Source organism: Gopherus flavomarginatus, chromosome 2 (assembly GCF_025201925.1).
Source record: "Gopherus flavomarginatus isolate rGopFla2 chromosome 2, rGopFla2.mat.asm, whole genome shotgun sequence".
In the NCBI taxonomy this organism is placed as follows: domain Eukaryota; kingdom Metazoa; phylum Chordata; order Testudines; family Testudinidae; genus Gopherus; species Gopherus flavomarginatus.
Genome location: NC_066618.1, coordinates 276,801,046 through 276,819,891, shown reverse-complemented (window position 1 = coordinate 276,819,891; position 18,846 = coordinate 276,801,046). Strand labels below are relative to the sequence as shown.

At 42.5% G+C, this 18,846-nt stretch overlaps 1 protein-coding gene across 3 annotated transcripts in view; it reads left to right on the top strand.

The window, feature by feature from the left end:
- The window catches only part of ENPP2 (ectonucleotide pyrophosphatase/phosphodiesterase 2), a 113,768-nt gene that overhangs the window by 40,490 nt on the left and 54,432 nt on the right, over nucleotides 1–18,846 (top strand). Inside the window, exons 1-5 of one of the 3 annotated variants that reach the window (XM_050940759.1) lie at nucleotides 3,630–3,778; nucleotides 5,233–5,335; nucleotides 11,770–11,925; nucleotides 15,545–15,670; nucleotides 18,372–18,432. In XM_050940759.1, the coding sequence (XP_050796716.1) occupies nucleotides 3,776–3,778; nucleotides 5,233–5,335; nucleotides 11,770–11,925; nucleotides 15,545–15,670; nucleotides 18,372–18,432 (449 nt within the window). In that variant the 5' untranslated portion in view covers nucleotides 3,630–3,775. Of the gene's footprint in view, nucleotides 1–3,629; nucleotides 3,779–4,811; nucleotides 4,934–5,232; nucleotides 5,336–11,769; nucleotides 11,926–15,544; nucleotides 15,671–18,371; nucleotides 18,433–18,846 lie in introns of those variants that run through there. The other 2 variants (XM_050940757.1, XM_050940758.1) reach the window with 2 other exon arrangements.

Sequence of the window (18,846 nt, the reverse complement as noted above, 5' to 3'; positions counted from 1 at the left end):
TGGACTATATGTGAAATACAGATACATAGTCAATATTCATAACTTCAGATACAAAAGTGATACATGCATACAAATAGGATAATCATATTCAGCAAATCATAACTTTTCCCATGATACCTTACATGACCTGTCTTGTACACAATGCATCATGATTATGCCATAATCATATCATAATAATATCACTATGAAGAATATGAGGTGCAGTGTCACAGTGCTAATTTAATGCTTTGCATTCTGGGAGTAATACAGTAAGCAGTAACATGGCTGTATGTTAAACAGCAGAAAAAAGCTAAGGGCACAATCCCGCAAACACTGAAGCTTGTGAGTAACTTTACTCATATGAGTAGAATGCAATGGGACTAGACATATGAGTACAGTTACTCACATGCTGAAGCGTCCTAAATTCTTGAAATTTATCTTCTGCGTGTTTCTTTTTGCTTATTCAGTTACATCTGACTTTATACTTCAACCTCAAATACTCAATAAGAGTAGCTTATAGATGCAATATTAATTCCTGTGGATTCTTATGCAACTAATTTAAAATGTATTTCATTTTAATTGTAAGACTTTCTTTGTACCTCTGCACTGTATTTTTCTTTCCATTAGATAATGCTGGTCATACACAATAACTTATTCATACATTACTTATGCTTTTTTTCTGTCTTTAAAAAATGTGTGTTTTTTGATTGGTGGAGTTATTCTTGTGTTCCCAGTAAAATGACAATTAATTGCTGAAGACCCCTGCTTAAATAAGGATTAGTAGTTTTGTTCATGTTAATGAATTCCTCCTGTGTTACTAGGATGCTTTGAGGCAGAATCTTCATTACAGAAAAAGCGACTGTCAGATTATCAGTGTGAATGTGTGATCAGATCAGAACTACTAGAAAACATGTAGCCAATATCACAGAAAAAGTATAATAAATGATAAAATTAGCACGTTTAGAGTTACTCCTAGGGGAATTCTGTGATAAAATATTAAAAATTCTGCACAAATATTTTAAAATTCTGCAACTTTTATTTGTCAAAATAACACTACCTAATCACACCAGTTTCAATTATTTTGGTAATTTATTTCAAAATACCTATCAGCAAGTATATCGGCAACAATACAGACATCACAAAAATTCCCTCAGGAGCGGAGAGTTAAAGAAACCCGTATGACAACCCAGTTCCTGTTTCTCTGCCCCTTTCCCTCCCTGCCAGAGCCCAGCTGGGGGGCCAGACACCCACAACCCCTCCCCCATAGAGCCCAACCACAATGCCCCCCAGCCAATATACCCCTAGCCCGTCCCCACCAGCCCCAGCCATTCCTCCCCCAGCTCAGATCCCAGACCCCTTTGCCTCCAGAGCCCAGCCACATGGACCCTCCTTGCCCAGATACCTGCACCCTATCCCACCCACAGCCCAGCCATGGCCCCCTCCAGCCCAGACACCTGCCCCACTTCTCCCACAGAGCTTAGGGATCCAGAGGGGAAAACAGCCTAATACTTGGTCCCAGGCTTGCATGGAGTTTCCTCAGGGCATGCTGGGGACTGCAGCTGCCAGGCACTCTGTCGCTCCCTCCTCCTTCCCCTGGCAGCGTCTTCTATGCATGAGCTGGGCTTTGCCAAGTCCAGAGGCCCCTAGTGGTGGCCAGAAGCACTGCAGGCCATTTCTGTGGGGGGGAAAGGAAGTCCTGCACGCACCACATTAATTTCTGCAAAATTCTGCAATTCCCCCAGGAGTATACAGTGCTTACCACCCATAGATCTTAAAGGACATGATGAAGGATGGTAAACAGCATTATACTCACATTACAAAACAGGAAACTTAAACTCAGATCCTCATCTAGTGTATAGCAGCGCAGCTCCATTGACTTCAGTGGAGCTATGCCAATTTACATCAGTTTAGGATCTATCCATAAGACACAAAGTTTCAAATCCCCCCCTCTGCCCCAAATCCAATATTTAAAAATGTGGTCACTGATTTTTAATACTTCAGTTTTCTGGGCCTCCAGTTTTCAGACATATTGGAGCTGATTTTCAGAAGTACTGAGACATCTACAACTTCAGCAGAAGTCAAGGGTAGCTGCAGGTGTTCAGCATCTTGGAAAATCAGGCCAAAGGTGTCTCAGCTTGGGCCCGTACAATCAGAAACTAGTTCTGAAAATGTGATTGTAAATGACTTACTGGGTGAGTCGGTAGCAGAGATTGTAATAGAATTCAGAAATCCTGAATCCCAGTCCCATGTCCTGGCCACTGGACCAAGGACTTCATTAATTTTGACACGCAGTGTCTGTTACAAATTTGCTCTGTGATGACTTCGGCTTTCTCTTATAATTCTTACGATACATTGCTATTGTTACACAGCAAAATATGTTCATGGATTACATTGTACAACAGCGTTTAGAAATGCCAAGTGTTTTTATATGGTCCACTTAGCCAAATTTGTGTCAAGGTCAAACTGCAACAGGAGCTAAAGATGTTAAATTCTATAGGTCTACGAGGATAGCACCTCTGAAAATGTGTGCTGTGTGGTGAATAGATTAAAGGATTAGCTGCTTTTCTTCCTTCTGTTATGGGTTTAGATTCTGAAATTAAGTGCAGCACGTTAGCAACTTTAAAATCTGTAAACCCTCATACATGAGTACTGCCTTCAGCTGTTGCAGTTGTTTATGCAGCTATGTCTGGAACTTTGTGTCCCTATCAACAAAGAAAATGAAGGAATACAACAGATAATCAGATGCTCTTAGGTTAGGAGCTCCCTGTTAAAATAGTGCTACTAAATTGGCGTGATTTTTAATGCCCCAATTTAGCTCACCGTCTCTCGGTTAATTACTAAATCACCCCAGCCAGAGATGCCTTTTATTTTGGGTGCTCAGAAAGCACCTCCAAAGAGCACATATTTGCAGCAGATTGCATCAAATGGGAGAATGGTTTCTTTAAAGGACACCTTGCAAGTTCCACTCACTCTCATTTCCAGTTACACTAGCTGAACATCGTGTCTTGTTCTATCAGTCACGTAGTATATATTTTCAGGAACAAAACAGAAACATTTCTAGCGAAGCGCAGCTTCATACAAGTTGCTTTGCCAAGAGGTGATGCCTCCTCGGTTGGTTATGAGAAAGCCTTTTTGTTTCCGTGGGGAGGGAGAAAAATGAATCGGTTCCTCAGTCCTTCCCCCCTGCTCTGTGTGAGCGCAGGCACATCATGACACAACTTTCGCGCACACAAGATTTATCGCGGGCTAGGGGCAAACTTTGTTGTGGGAGCCCTGTTAAAATGTTGCCAAGCAGCACCTCGCTGCAGGGATCCGCGCAAGCCTGGATGGAGAAGTGGACTTCAGCATGCAGTGCAGTCTGTAATCCGACCATCCACGTCATTTTCAAACCAGCCAAACTGGGGCAGAGTAAAATATGGGCTCGACTCTTGACTTATCTACTCAGGGACCTTGCACCGTAGCACGCATGCTCCGGTTGGTTTAGCACTGGCTGTGGAGTAAATCGAGCATGTCTCTTTTTTTCAATCGTCTGCAACATTTCATTGAGAACAGAAGCCGCCTTGGCTTCCGCTCCCCGTGATTACGCCCCCTGTGGTTTGCGTGGCGAACATACAGCAGCGCCAGGAGACCGCTTTCTGTTCACACCCGCATGAAAAAGAATCGAGGGCGGCTTCTGTTAAGGGCTGTGCGATAAGGTGTGGCTAGTAAACAAGGGTGGGTTTTAGCCCTGCCTAGGAAGGTGAGGCTACGAAGTGAGAGTGGTTATTGCTTGAGCGCGGCTTCTAATGGAAGCGCTATGGTATGTGTTTAAACTGGTTTATTTAAAAAAAAAAAGTCTTACTGGACTCCTTCGTGCAAACCCTCTAATATGTGATGACTCTCCAGGAAGCTAGGAAAGTCCGCGGTTAGACTGACAAATTGTGACTCTGTCCCTTTAAGTATAGTTGTTAGTAAAAGACGCTTTCAGGAGATAAAAAATGTGGTGAACTAACTTGGTAAATAATTTGCCTTGGTAAATAATTTGCCTTAGCAAATAACATTTAAACCACCAGCGTGAATCATAATTCCATGCTCCGTTATCGTCTGCTCTGCAGAGAGAGCTGCTTATCAGAGCTGCTGAACTCTAAATGTTGTGATACATATATTTTTAAAAGGCAAATAAGGAAGGGGGAGGTTGAAATTTCACGTTCTTTTAGCTATGTTGGGTTTTCAACATGCGTGGATGCAGTTGCGAGCAGTTACATAAGTACATTGTATAGCAATGCAAGGGATCCCAATGCTGGAAAAGTAACTTTATCAGAATTCACTACTCTGCTGGGGATTCTGCAATGAGAACCGTTTGGAAACTTTAGACGTAGTTCCCAAGTGTGAGACCAGTGACTGAGTTTATCAAACCAGTAAGAAAACCTTGCGGCTCTTTCACAAAATCAGCGGAGTTATTGTGTGTGCGGTTTTTTTTAATTCTCTAAAAGTTAATTGCACTGAAATCCTCGCTTGCAAGTTTTCTCATGTTTGAAGATGGCAACAGAAATTTTCATTCCCTAGCCCAAGAGATTTTTCCGTTCTAGGAAGATGAAAACACATGGGTTTCTTTTTTAACCATGTTACTTTTGTGAGGAGAATAAAATGAACATGAACTGATATTGGCCACAGTAACATGAGGAAACCACATAAAAGTGTGTGTGTGCATTTTGGGGTGGGGTGGGGGGAAGAGGATGATGCCTGCAGCTTCTTGCACTCAGAGCTGCGATTTGTGAGTGAAACATGATGAAATCAACCCTGGACAAATCAAATGAGCCTGTCAACCTCACCAGGTGGGATTAGTTGTAGCTAATAGACTGAACTCACGGAGCAAACAGCACTGCACTCAATATAAAGAAAAAGAGAGCATACTGTGAAGGCTTTTCAAGAATTCTCTAGTATGGCTAAGCAAAGCTGTTTCCAGTTACATCAGGTAGGGAAGGAAAGGAAAAGAGCATGTTTGTGTAGAAAGGAGGATTAACCAGTGTCTCCTGAAAAACTTCCTATAAAAAGAAACATTTGAGCTTTTAAATCAGATGTTTTATTCATAAGTCCCTTTCTGGTTTTGATTACTCTAAAATTGTGGCTGTCATTTACTATTCCAGTAATAGGAACTGTAGTGACTAGCAACTCAAATAATATATCTGGTCCCTCCTTTTTTCAGTCATAATACTCTTAAATTTGGATTCTAGTTTTGCTTAGTTTGATCATTTTGCTCTCTTACTTTTGCAGGTAATATCCTTATTTGCTTTTGCCTTTGGAGTTAACGTCTGTGTAGGATTTACAGCAAATCGATTCAGAAGATCTGAAGACTGGGATGAGGGCACAATCTCAGGTACAGTAAATGATATAAACTGTACATCTCACTAACCTTATGTTATATACCATGGTTAGAAACCACTCCCCCTCTGTTCCTTTTAGTTCTGGGTTATAGTGAAGAGTACCGGTATGTTAACAAGCCTGAGTCTGTTGACCTTTGGGACTCACCTATAGGTTACCTGTTTACTTAAACTTTTGCTCTGTGTGCATGTGACTATGGAGAATTAGGCTTATTTTAGAGTTAACTTAGTCTGATATTGCAATTGATTGTTGTACACTGTGCCTGACTTTTTGTTCATAGAGCCTACTGAATAGGTTCAGTTAGTACATTAAAATAAATGTAACTTCATCAGGTAATTCCCAAGTGCACAATTTTCATTCAACGAGCTAGAGAAGAAATTTGTGCAGTACTTGTTTGGTCAGGGTCATTTCAAGTCTAGCGTCACTGAGAATAGCTTCTTAGATTTCTGTATCTGCTAGTCATGCTGATTTGTGAACAGTAGACACCAGACAACCAACTGGAGGAGGGAAGGGGTGAGATCAGCAGGTGTTAATGTTGGGAACTGCATGAAGCAGATGTGCTGTCAGTCATGTTTTTTTTTTTTTTCTTCAGTTTCACATCCTTCTCTTCTGGGTGGAAAAGGGAGAGGACATGCCACAACAGAGACCTTTGTTTATATTTTGTTGGGAAACATAGGATTTTTGTCTCCTGAGGCACGCTCCAAGTGGAAAAACGTATAAAATGGAAAAGGCATTTTTGTCTTTTTTTGAAGGGGGGGAAAGTAGTCTTGATTTATGTCTCTGTTCTTTCCTTTGGCATGAAAAAGGAAGCTTGTGGTAATTGACTTTGACTTGGTTAATATAGCTGAAATGAAAGGGTTTCATTTACAATACCCAATTATAACAATAGGATGAGAACTTTCATAAAGAAATTGCTTGTTTACAGTGACTTGAGTAAGTTGTGTTCCCAGTAAGGAGTTTGTTAGGTTCCCTCTCACCTTCCTTCCCCAGAACTGGTGTCTACTCAACACATTTATCAGTGTGGCTGACTTAGTAAGGACATTTAGGTAACTGAAAAGGATGTTGCTTCTGGATTTTTTCTTGCATAAAGAAGAGCACCTCTTGCTTTTGCTGCAGAAACATAAATGGCTCCTATTACTTTCCTCTTAGCATGTCTCTCCTCAGATGTTAAGGTAGTATGCCTGGTATGTTTGTAGCAGTAATAGTAAGACCTGTGTTTCATGGTTTCCACATACATATTGTCATTTGTTTTGGTTTGATCAGTACAAGGACAGCCAATTGTCTGGAATATAGCAATAAGAGACAGCAAATGAGGGTATCTGCTCTTGTTTTTTATGTCAACCAAGTTACTTCCAGTAGATCAAAGTTAATTTATAATGGAAACGAGATGTAAAATTTTGAGATAATAGACTCTATGTACAAATGTAATAAATGGAAGAGCTCAGTTGCCCTCTATGATGGGAAACTACCCTGCACAAGAATAGAGCATCAGAATTTTAATCTGAGGGTCCAGGGTTCAAGTCCCTGCTCAGGTGAAGAGGGAACCATTCCCTTCAAAATGAAAGAAGGCATCTCTCTAGGATATTATTTGACAAGAGTAAACTTGTTTTAACTGGTAACAAATTTTAAATGCTCTGATCAAAGGAGTCTACTTATGTCTTTGAAATTCTCAATCACTTATGACTCCACTAATCGTAATGGAAACTGCATATGGAAATAGTCTACTTAGAAACACAGGGCAATGAAATGCCAAGCTAAAAGATTGCTGCAGGTTCTCCTTCAACTTCACTGAGTTTTGGCATATGTATTTTGATGTCTGCATCATAATCTTATAGGATTGACATAGCTGTTGGAAAAATTTAAGATTAAAAAAATGTTTTCTCCATTCATTGTTGTGCATGAGTGGTGTCTGTCTGAACTGGTGTGTACTATAGCACTTTCAAATTCCAAACCTTGTCATTCTAGTGCTGCTTTATAAATTCAGACTGTCATGACTTTATTACATTCATCTAAATGATGTTAAACTGAACTTTTTTATATTTCATAAGCTGTCAGTATTTGTACGCAACAAATAGCTGAATTAAAATAACATCCAAGGACCTAAGTCGCCCCAAAACAGGAGAAATTAATAACTGATTCTGCCTTTTCTTAACTTGACCTATTACCGTAAGTTTAGGTAGAGTATGGGTCTTCTAGACCTGTTGTTAAGTAGCTTCAGAATGTGTAGTCTTGGTGTAGTATCCTCTTGAACCATATTACTTAAGCACAACAGGCTGGTTTTACTGGCAGGATGGGAGCTAAAATCTGTTTCTTAGATCTGTGAATGTGGGAGCCTGGATACTGATCAAATGTGTATTTTTAAGCATCCAACTAATCATGGAATTGTTCTTGTACCAGAACAATTATGATACACTTTAAATGGTCTCACATTAAAATCTTGTCCATTTCAAAGGCACTTTGCAAAATATAGTATAAATAATATGCAGTGATGCTGGTGCTGCTCCAAAACTCTTCAAAACTGTTTTTCTTGCTACGTATATGTAGTCATTGCCTAATTCTTACCATGCAGTTTCTCTACTAAGGATAATGCAAACATGCCTGAGTAATTGCCATCGGATGGAAGTCCTACTGGAAGCAGTCGGTCTGTTGCAAACGGACTGCATTTTGACCACATAATCCAATGTAGTGAAACCAGCCAATTTGATATGGCACTCTTCTAGGTGGATATAGCATTTCCAGGCTCTGTGTTGTCATAATCATTTACATAACGAACAAAAGGCAATATGCCTCCATAGGATTTAGTCCCTTAATCAGTGGTATACCACTTCACCTAAAGCTCTCCTTAAAGAACAACAATAGTTTGAGCTTAATTTGCAAAGACTGAAGTTCCAAAAAAAATATAAGCAGCTCTAGTGTTAAATGGGAAAAACTCCTGAAGTTCAAAGGCAGCCACGGTCCTCTCTTTCTCCAGCAGGATCCAGCCTTGGTGGCTTAGAAGCTCCTGATAATTTAGGAATTTTCAGAAAAGTTCATAACTTCATATTCAATGCAAGAGCATCTGACAACTCAAACCTGCTGCTTAGTTGTCAGCTTTATAGGAGCTGCACTGCTGCTAATACTTGTTCAAACAATTCTGCACACATCAGTACCCATGCCACAGCTGGATGTATGACCTGCAAGTTTGTGGTTCAGCCTCAAAAGCAAGGTCAGCTGAAGCAAACCATTGAACAGTCTTGATATCCAGTGGCTATGGGTGTTAAAATGAGTCCTCTTGATGATATGATGTGAAGGGTCTTACAGTAACTCAACCCATGGCTATAACCAATGTGTTAACTCAGATGTTATTTCAAGCTGCTGTTAAGTTGTGATCTACAGTTTGTCACATGAGTAGCAAAGACATATACTATATTTGTCAGATGCATGGAAAATAACAAAAGATCTATAGCTGAATGATTTCCTACCTAGAAGATAATGGAAACTATTCTTCCCCAGAGCTAACACTAAGTCATTGAGATACTACTTCAAACACTGCTGACAGACAGTTGCTTATATAACATGCAGGAGGACTCACCAAATTTTCCTTTGTAAATAGACATTGGTGTGTGGTTTTCAACAGTGTTATGGAGTAGTCTCCCCACTATGCAAAGACCCCATTGAAAGTAACTTAATTCCACTGAAATGAGTAGGGCAATGGTAATATTATGAAGCATTCTGAAATAACATCACTGATTCTCACTCAAAGTTGCCATATCTGGGGCTTGGGCCTTAAAAACAAACATGCGGCATGTAAGATAAAGAAGCAAGAGACTTTAAAAGTGTCCAGCACTCCTTTTCAGAAGTGCTCAGCAGCTGATGTGGAGAATAATGGGACTGATAGCAGACCATTTCTGAAAATCTGTCCATTCTAAGTACCTAAATGAGTGCTGGATGTTTCAGAAAATTAGGCCCTTAATATTCATTTAAACGAATCTTCATGTGTTAAATTTTAGAGCAATCTCAAAAGTCCTCCCATAAATTTGGAGTGTTTTAATATATAAGAAATTGAGAGAGAGGCAATTCTGTGCAGAGGACGTAAATTTGAGTTTGGAAGTAGATGTCCCTTCTAAAGTCTAGTTGTCGTACTGGATTAAAGGATTAGTGCAGTAATGACACTTTTTTTTTTTTTTTTTTTTAAACTTCTTACAGCTTCAAAGAGGTTCCAGTGTCCTGTCTGTGTAGGAAACTTGAGCTGACATACATACTCTGGTTTCAAACAGATGGATCTGATTGTTTTTCATAAGCCCAGGGCAGCCACAGCCTCTGTTGACGTCAGTGAGAGAAGCTGGTGCTTGGCACTTCTGCAGATCGAGCCCAAATGATTTTAAAAAGGACACCAGGATTAACTAGGAATCACATGATCTACATATCAATGCCTATTGTGGAGTAATAGGCTCTATTATCATTTGTGGTTTTGATGGGAACAATACAGAAGCTCACATGTTGTTTAAAGCTGAAAATAAGGGTTGATTCAAAACATACTTTTTTTCCAGACACCAGAAGCAATTAGTCCCTCTGTTAGTAAACTCCTGGTAAAACTACATCTTTCAGAATTCATCTGGTTTTGTACTAGGGATTATAGGAAGAAGAAACAAATGTAAAGCATAGAATTTTGCTCGGTTGTGGCCACTGCCGAAACAAACAAGAGGACTGATTTCAGTAACTGAAGGAAAAACTCATATATCTGTGCTGGCAACATGCATACAAAGTTTTAACCCTATGGCATTTTAAATGGCCAAAATATTGAAAATTTTTAAATGGCTTCATCAAGAGAATGCTGATGGAGTTCCTAACTGAAGGGATACTCCCATGCTCTTACATAGAATATATTTCTCACACACACACACCCCCTACTTAACTTACACCATCTAATGTTACTTTCTGCCCACATATGTGCACATACCTTACACTACCATACCACACAACCTTAACTGTCCCCTAGCTTCTCCAGTCTTTCCACGTTGCCTTTACCAAGTGACTCATTCGAAACCTAGAAGAGTACCTTCCAGCCTTCCTACCTTCAGGGGCACTGGAACTGTGTGTGTGTGTGTGTGTGTGTGTGTGTGTGTGTGCTGCGATGCACTGAACCAAACCGTAAACTTCGTACATAATGGAAATCACACTTCAAGCTATGAGTGCAGGAGCACCCCTAAGTTCCAGCACCTATGCCTACCGTATGCTCCCACAACTAAGTGTTGGGATGATGATTTTGTTTGGGGAAGATTATTCTCCCCCCATTCTGCTGACTGATAAACTTTCAGCTATGTAGAACAGCAGCAGAAAATGGCCCGTAATCCACAATATTTTCCAAAAGTACCTGTTAAATCAGATCTACTTAAGATTTATGCCCTATTAATTTTATGTAGATATTTCAACAAGAAATAGTCTGACTGCTGCTGACAAACTTCGGCCCCCAACTGGTTTCAAATACTTCCTATTTAAAAATTGAATAAAAAAAAATCAAAAGGTACTATGAAACTTCATACTGAAAACATATACTTAGGAAGAAAAACTTGAATATATGCTCTATTTTTAGCCCATGTCATAAAGCACCCTTAACCATGGAGTCACAAACTGCCTCCCCATAACATATTTTGGTGTCATAGCGGATACTCCTAGCCAGGAGAGTATAGGTTTTGTCCCACTTGGGGGTCCCTCACCCCCAAGTGAGGGACCCCCTGTCTAATGCTTGCTTTATTAATGGACTCTAATGCTTGCTGTCTAATGCTTGCTTTATTAATGGACTCCGTTTCTTGCTTTATGAATGGTTTACAGTTTGAGTCAGTGTTATTGCTGAAACTTTTGTTTTTATAGTTTAATGCTCTACAGAAGCCCACTAAAAAAGCATTTCCTCACTTTATTGGCCACTAACTCAATTTGTTGAGTAGAGTATCATACAGTTTCCTTTCACTGTGGTGTTGATGTGGCACCTTACAGTACAGTAAAAAGAATCCTGCTGACTGTCATGTAGACTAATTGCGGTTCCTTTCCGTGCTAACTGCCCAGTTGAGCATGAAAATGTCATGCAGTTTTTAACTGCAAAGGCCTGTTTTTGGGAAGTATTTGAAGCTCCCATAACTGAGCCTCTGAGACTTTATTTCTGCTAATGATTGCTTGATTATTATGGACTTAAAGCCAGGTGCAGTTCTTTGCAGGACATTATCACAGCGTACTGCTTACCCCGCCCCCCAAAGAGGAACTTTTTTTTTTTGAGTTAATTAGACTTTTGCTTCTGTCAACACCCAAGGTGCTTCTCCTTTTCCTTTCCGTTCATCTCCCTCTGCTGTAACAGGGCCGCTGAAGTTTCATTACTCAGAGTAGCACTAGTTTAAGCAATCACTCACCAGCCATTGATGGCCTGACAAATGTTGCCCTGTTTGTTATTCCACACAGTCCTATCAGATTCCCCCTGGATCAGTACTTCTGGGTCCTGTAAAAGCAGATGCTTTGAGCTTCAAGAGGCTGAGCCCCCGGGCTGCCGTTGTGACAACCTGTGCAAGAGCTACAACAGTTGCTGCTTCGACTTCGATGAACTATGTTTAAAGATAGGTATGAGAGCTGTACTCCTCTGTATCTATATACTCTGCTTATAGCTGGCTATGGACTAATGACAATGGTCAGGGCATGCCTTACTCATCCCGTCTTTGAACACATTCAGCCTTTCTCAATGCGTGGTCCTTGCTTACTTACTTTAATTTGTGCACTGGTCCGTGTATCTTCCCCAGTTACTGGGTTTTCTTTGCCTCGGCCTTGGTTTCCAGGAAGCACCCTGCACCTCTATTTACATTAGATCCCACCTAAAAAGTAAATCATATTACTGCAGTGCCCCACGTAAAAACACGAACAGTTATGCACACGGAGATACTAAAGTTTTCTCCTCTAGTTAGAACAGGAAGTAACTGTGGTAACTCTGAGATGTTGTCTTTCTCCCTAATAATGGTGAGTACTTAGGGAATTAATGTTCATTCTCATACTGTGGGTTTCATGCCTGTACAGAGGAGTCCACACAGATTAATGCACTGGTTAAGCCCTGACAGCATCAGTGGGATTTAACTGGTGCATAGATGTTGTGCAGGTCCTCTCTAGGCAGTGAATTGCAGGTGAAGGAGTGTGCTGGTTGCTATTACTTCAGACACCTATTTCCAGATGTCAGGGCATACACAGTCCACTGATGAAACCTTTCAGGTTCATTTAATTGGACACTAGGGAGTAGAAAGCATAGCACTATTGTTTTTTGTTGTTGTTAACTTGATACATGGGTGTGGACATTTTTAGAGAGGCTGTCTCTACTAACACCTTTTGGAAATCACACTTCCTCATGGCAGAGCATAAAGCTACTGTTTTGTTTCCTAAAATATTGTGTATGTATGTCAGTTATTCACTGTACCAAAAAACATGTAGCTGGATTGGTACAGAGATTAGGTTGATATAGGTGCCCAGTCTTCCTGCCTTTGAAATCCTTCTTGTTACTTTAGTCTTTGGTGAAGAATTTCATTTACCTGAGCAGCCAAAAGAGATGACTAGTGTTTCAAATGGAATCAGGAATATCCCCAATTTCCAGCACAAATTATTGCCCCGCTCTTCCCGCCCCCCAATGCCCAATTTATTTCATTTATATGAACATGATAGTTCCATACAGCTCTGAGCCAGGTCTGAACATTCTGACCTACCCAGACTTCCATAGGTCACCATATAACTTCAACTGCTTGGTATCCGGGAAAGAGAGAGTTGATATGGTCTGGAAAATTGAACATAGCTCTGGGGGCTAGGAACTGGGTGTTGGCCTTGACCTGTTCATGGTAGATGGGAAGCCTGAGGAGCAAGGGGGAGGTGCTGATCCGTGGGGCCTGCCAGTGGGCAGGAGGTGCTGGGGTGGGATAGGGGGAGCTAAAAAGGGGGTGCTGTTGGGTGCTTAGCACCCCTCATTTTGTCCCCATGGGTGCTACAGCCCCGGAGCACCCACAGAGTCAGCGCCTGTGCTGCTCAACTGGGACAGGCCTTCAGGACTGTTAATTATGTGGATGGCCTCCCCGGGATTGGAAGAGTGCAAAGGTCGCTTATAAGCCACCTTGCCCTGGACAGCAAGTTTTGTACTGTGCCTTTTTGGGGTGCAGCACAGACTCTCACCCAATAAGCCAGGGGTCAGCAACCTATGGCACGTGTGCCAAAGACGGCATGTGAACCGATCTTTAATGGCATGCTCCTGCTTGCCGGGGTCCCGGCTGCCGGCCCCGCTCAGCCCACTGCCAGCCTGGGTTCGGCAGCAGACTGGGCGGGGCCGGTAGCCAGGACCCCAGCAGGCAGCAGCGTGCCATTAAAAATCCTGCCTGGCCCAGCCCACTCTTTTCTGCCTCCGCCCACCGCTCTCTCCTGCAGGGACAGGGGGCAGAAGCTTGGTCCTGCTGGCTACTGCTGCAGGGCAGCCTCCACCAGCAGCCAAGCTCTCTTCTCTCCTTCCTCTTCCCCCCCAGTCTGCTGGGTTCCTGCCCCATCTCCTCTCCCTCCCTGCGGCCGAACAGCTGATGCCCCTGGAGAGGGAGTGGCAGAAGCAGAGCAGGAACAGCAGCTTGCTTGCTGCTCTGGAGAAGAGGCAGGGATGGGGCCTTGGGGATGGAGGATGGAATTAGGGCATATCCCCTCCAACCCCTTGCCGTGAGCCACTCAGGGCAGGGGGCTGGGAGCATCCCCACGACTCCAGCCCCCTGCCCTGTCTCCTGAACCCCCACCCCACTCTCTGTCCTGCGTCCTGCACCCCCCACATCCGCTAGGCCCCTGCCCTGACCTCTGTACCCTCCCACAACCCCAGTCCTGACTCCGGCACCCCCCACACATACCCAGCTCCCCCACACCCCATGCCCTGACTCTTGCACTCCAACATCCCCACCCTGAGCACCAAACGTAGCTCCTGCCCCACCCCATTCCCACTTGTACCTCTCACACCAAATGGGAGTTGTCCAGGTAAGCGTCCACACCCAAACCTCCTGCCCCAACCTTTAGCCCCCTCGTACATTCCAGCTCCTGGCCAGACTCTACAGCCCAGCCCTGTGCTCAGTGCACCCCCACCCTCAGCTCAGTGCAGAGAGAGAGGAGGGGAATGGGCTAAAACCAGGGAGAAGGTAGGTACCCACTCTATGTGGGCAGAGCCGGGACCCCAGACCAGCAGTGGGCTGAGCAGCAGCGAGCTGAGCCGTTCAGCCCACTGCCAGTCTTGGGTCCCGGACGCCGGTCCCACTCAGGCCAATGCCGGTCTGGGGTTCTGGCTGCTGGCCCCTTGCCAGCCGGGGTCCCAGCCACAGGCCCTGCTCAGCCTGCTGCCGGCCTAGGTGAATGGAACCCCAGGCTGGCAGCAGGTCGAGTGGATCGGCTGCGTAAGATCAGAATTTTAATTTTAAATGAAGCTTCTTCAACATTTTGAAAACCTTGTTTACTTTACATATGATAATAGTTTAGCTATATCATATATAGACTTGTAGAGAGAGACCTTCTAAAAACGTTAAAATGTATTACTGGCACGCGAAACCTTAAACTAAAGTGAATTAATGAAGACTTGGCACACCACTTCTGAAAGGTTGCCGACCCCTGCAATAAGCTTTGATAAAGGGGCTCCTTCTATCTTCGTATCTCATGTGTTGAGGAGCTTGGCATAAGTAAAAGCCCCAATTGCATGCCATGTTGCTCCCATTTACATCCCTCCATAGATGTAATGGTCATTGAATATAGTGGATTCCTAAAGCTACTAGTAGTGTGTGTGGTGGGCGTGGGGGTGCTGTATATGAGACGTGCTAATATTCATAACTTATGCTCCAGATCCCTCACCATATCCTTCGTTCGGGGGTTAGTGGAGAAGGGAAGAGAAGTTCCTTAACAATATTTTAGCGATGCTTTTGCTGGTATTAAGTTTGGAAAGTGGCTTAAATGACCGGATCAGAAAGTAAGAAAACTCCCTGCTTGTGAATGGGGAAGCACTCAAAACTTCACACTCGTCTATGGCTCACATCTTTTTTTTGTTTATAGTTAACCTATCGATTTCAAACACTGTGCAGATCACAGATTTCCAAAGCCAACGGTAATGATTGGGCTAACTTTACTGGGATGGTCAACTGAGTGCTATGGACCCTTTTAAAAAATATCTTCTTTAATGTTTTCACTTACCGTGTGAATATTTTAGCTCGAGGCTGGGAATGTACCAAAGATCGCTGTGGAGAGGCAAGGAATGAAGAGAATGCCTGTCATTGCTCTGAAGACTGCTTGACCAGAGGAGACTGTTGTACTAATTATCAAGCTGTATGCAAAGGTACATATTTCTGTCACTTTTATCTATCCTGAACTGATAGAGGCCAGCCCTGTGGGTAATGCCAAGTTTGTTTTTTTTTGTTGTTGTTTTTTGTGAAAGAGCCTCCATCCTGCCACTCCCCCACACCATACACATTTCATTTTCTGTTCTTTTGGGGATGAGGAGGCAGTTTTAGTTTCTTGTGCCCTAGGCTCACAGGTGCTGTCAGTTCTGTGGAAGCAGTGTGTTTCGGATTTGGTGATGGTGGGAATGCTTTGTGTCAGTTGGAAGTGATACTGACAGGCTGAGTGGAGAAGGAAAGGATTCTGCCTGCTGAGATGGATTCTAAAACACCTTTGCAGTGTATTGTAAAACAAAAACAAATAGTTTAGATGTGCTCAATTGTAATATGATAAATACAGTACTGTTTCGTAGCCTCAATAAGGACCACAGCTTAGCTTTGCGGGGTGTTCCATTTAAAACAAACCAAAACCCAAACCATAAGAGTCTCTGTCCTGAAGTACTTGCATCTTGTCTTACATCAAAATAAAAGAGATTCATGGGGTGAGGACAAGGGAAGGGTGATAGGAACACATGGCTACCTAGAGTAGGTACACTCAGGATTAGATGGTCTCTTTGTGTTCTCTTAATTACAGGTAACTCTGTTTTTAATGGAAATAGCTTCAATAATCATTACCACAGTAGGGTGATGAGTTGGCTGTGAAGGCTTAAATATAAATATGTGGAGATACACCTATCTCATAGAGCTGGAAGGGATCCTGAAAGGTCATTGAGTCCAGCCCCCTGCCTTTACTAGCAGGATGAAGTACTGATTTTTGCCCTGGATCCCTAGGTGGCCCTCTCAAGGATTGAACTCACAACCCTGGGTTTAGCTGGCCAGTGCTCAAACCACTGAGCTATCCCTTCCTCCATTCCATAGCAATCTTGATCCTGTTGGAACAAATCCTGCCTTGTGTAAGTCTACCTCCTCTATCTGAGTGGGTCCTCTGGCCTTGCTTCAATAAGCTTCTGCATGATTCAATAGGCTTTACCCAGAGATCAATCTCAGTTGATGCTTAGCCTCCACAACTACTCACTTTCAGAAAAGGGTTTTTCTTTGGAATCTTTGTTTTCTTCCCCACTTCCTTTCTGCTAAGCAACTCCATACTTTCAGAAGGCGAGGAGGATAGTTCAGATACATACCAGCGTAACTGAGTGCAGAGACTAATTCCTCATCTCCAGTTCTGCAGTGGGGAAGGAAAACTAAATATGCCTCCTCCAGTAAGTTTTAGCAGATTGCATTCTTCCCAACTCTGAAGAAACCCTAGCAGATTAATTGTGGTTAAATGCTGGGTGTAGTTCCCGGTTCCTGCCTTTTGAGGTGCCTTTCCTTAGAAAAAGATAGGACAGAACAAGTAGTTAAAGCCATCCCTTCTATTAATGTACATAGAACATACTCTTCATTTAGCTAGCCAATAGCAAAAGAGCTCTGTGACCGTGGCTCTGTTACAGGAGTGACCTTTCCATAAGAACAGCATCTCCATATTATTGGTTACAAATTTACTTTACTTTTTACTATTAAATGTGCACTCTACTTCTTGTAAAGAGCAAGAGTCCTGTGGCACCTTATAGACTAACAGATGTATTGGAGTATAAGCTTTCGTGGGTAAATACCTACTTTGTCAGATGAACACCAAGGGAGGCTTGCCAACTACAAAAGCAATTTCTCCTCTCTTGGTGTTCACACCTCAACTACTAGAAAAGGGCCTCACCCTCCCTGATTGAACTAACCTCATTATCTCCAGACTGATTCTTGCCTGCATACTTATACCTGCCTCAGGAAATTTCCACCACGTGCGCCTGATAAAGTGAATATTCACCCACTAAAGCTTAAGGTCCAATACATCTGTTAGTCTATAAGGTGCCACAGGACTCGTTGTTGCTTTTTACAGATCCAGACTAACACAGCTACCCCTCTGATTTTAATTCTTGTTCCACTCAAACACATACTTCACATCTCTTGCCTATGCCAAGATCTCCTTCTTGAGTTCCTCCGTCTCTCTTGCTTTCCCTTATCAGGGCCAAATGGGATTGCTGCTGTTCAAAATTGTATTCTGTGCATCTGCTTTTTTTTAATTGAGGAAGTACAATTCCTTTTCATAACACCAATGTCATAAAGCAAGTAGCAGTGTCTGATGATCTGACTTTCTTCTGTCCTGTAACAGTACAAAGTGTGTCCCAGGTCTCAATGAGTGTGCAGTGGAAACAGTAGCAAAAAATGTAGTGGAAAATAATTGACTCCACAACCTAACACTGTGGTCACGCAGTGTTCAAAAGGGGATCAGTTCCAGCTTGGCTATGAAACTGAATTTGTTAGCATTATACTTTCATACTGGTTGCTGCTTTTGTGCTCTAGAACTTCCAAATGTTCAAACCATGTGAAAACTTGCACATAAGATCAAGAGGAAATCCCTTTACTCAGATTTTTAAGTCATGCTTTAAACAGATGCTAATTGGTACTTCAGATGTTCTTGTTGAACATTGGCATGTAATCAGCACATTCATACCTAGGAGAGCAATGGGTGTAAAAACATGTTGCCCACAAAGTGTGACAGTATGACATGTTGTGTGTCGTGTGGGTGGGGTTTTTTGGTAGTCTGGTACAATTTGTAACTGTTTTGACAATTTGTTCTAAAAAATGATGACATTCCTTTCCATGTAGGAGAAACTCACTGGGTGGATGATGACTGTGAAGAGATAAAATCTCCTGAATGCCCAGCTGGGTAAGTGCATTTTATTTTGAAGTTGTGGGGAAGACGTGTTAAGAGCTGACTAAATTTATAGCCAGTAGCTATAGGTTGATAAACTTGCCCACTTCACTCACTTATGCATGCACCTGAATCAATACCCAATTAATTTAGTGGAAGTCTTTCCTTTGACTTCAATAAGCATTGGATCAGACCTGATACAAGCACCCTTCAGGCCAATTTTCTTTAAACATTACATCCAAAGGTACCTGTCTTGTGCAGTATTTAAAAACAAATAAGGTTCAGTGGCGCTGGAACACTTTTTATAGTGGCAGTGCTGAAAGCCAGTGGAAACTGTAAAGCTGGTGTCCCAAAACTTTTTACTTCACCCCTCCCTTGCCTCCAGAGCTGAGGCCAGAAGCAGGGCTGTGGTTCTGGGATAGGGGACTT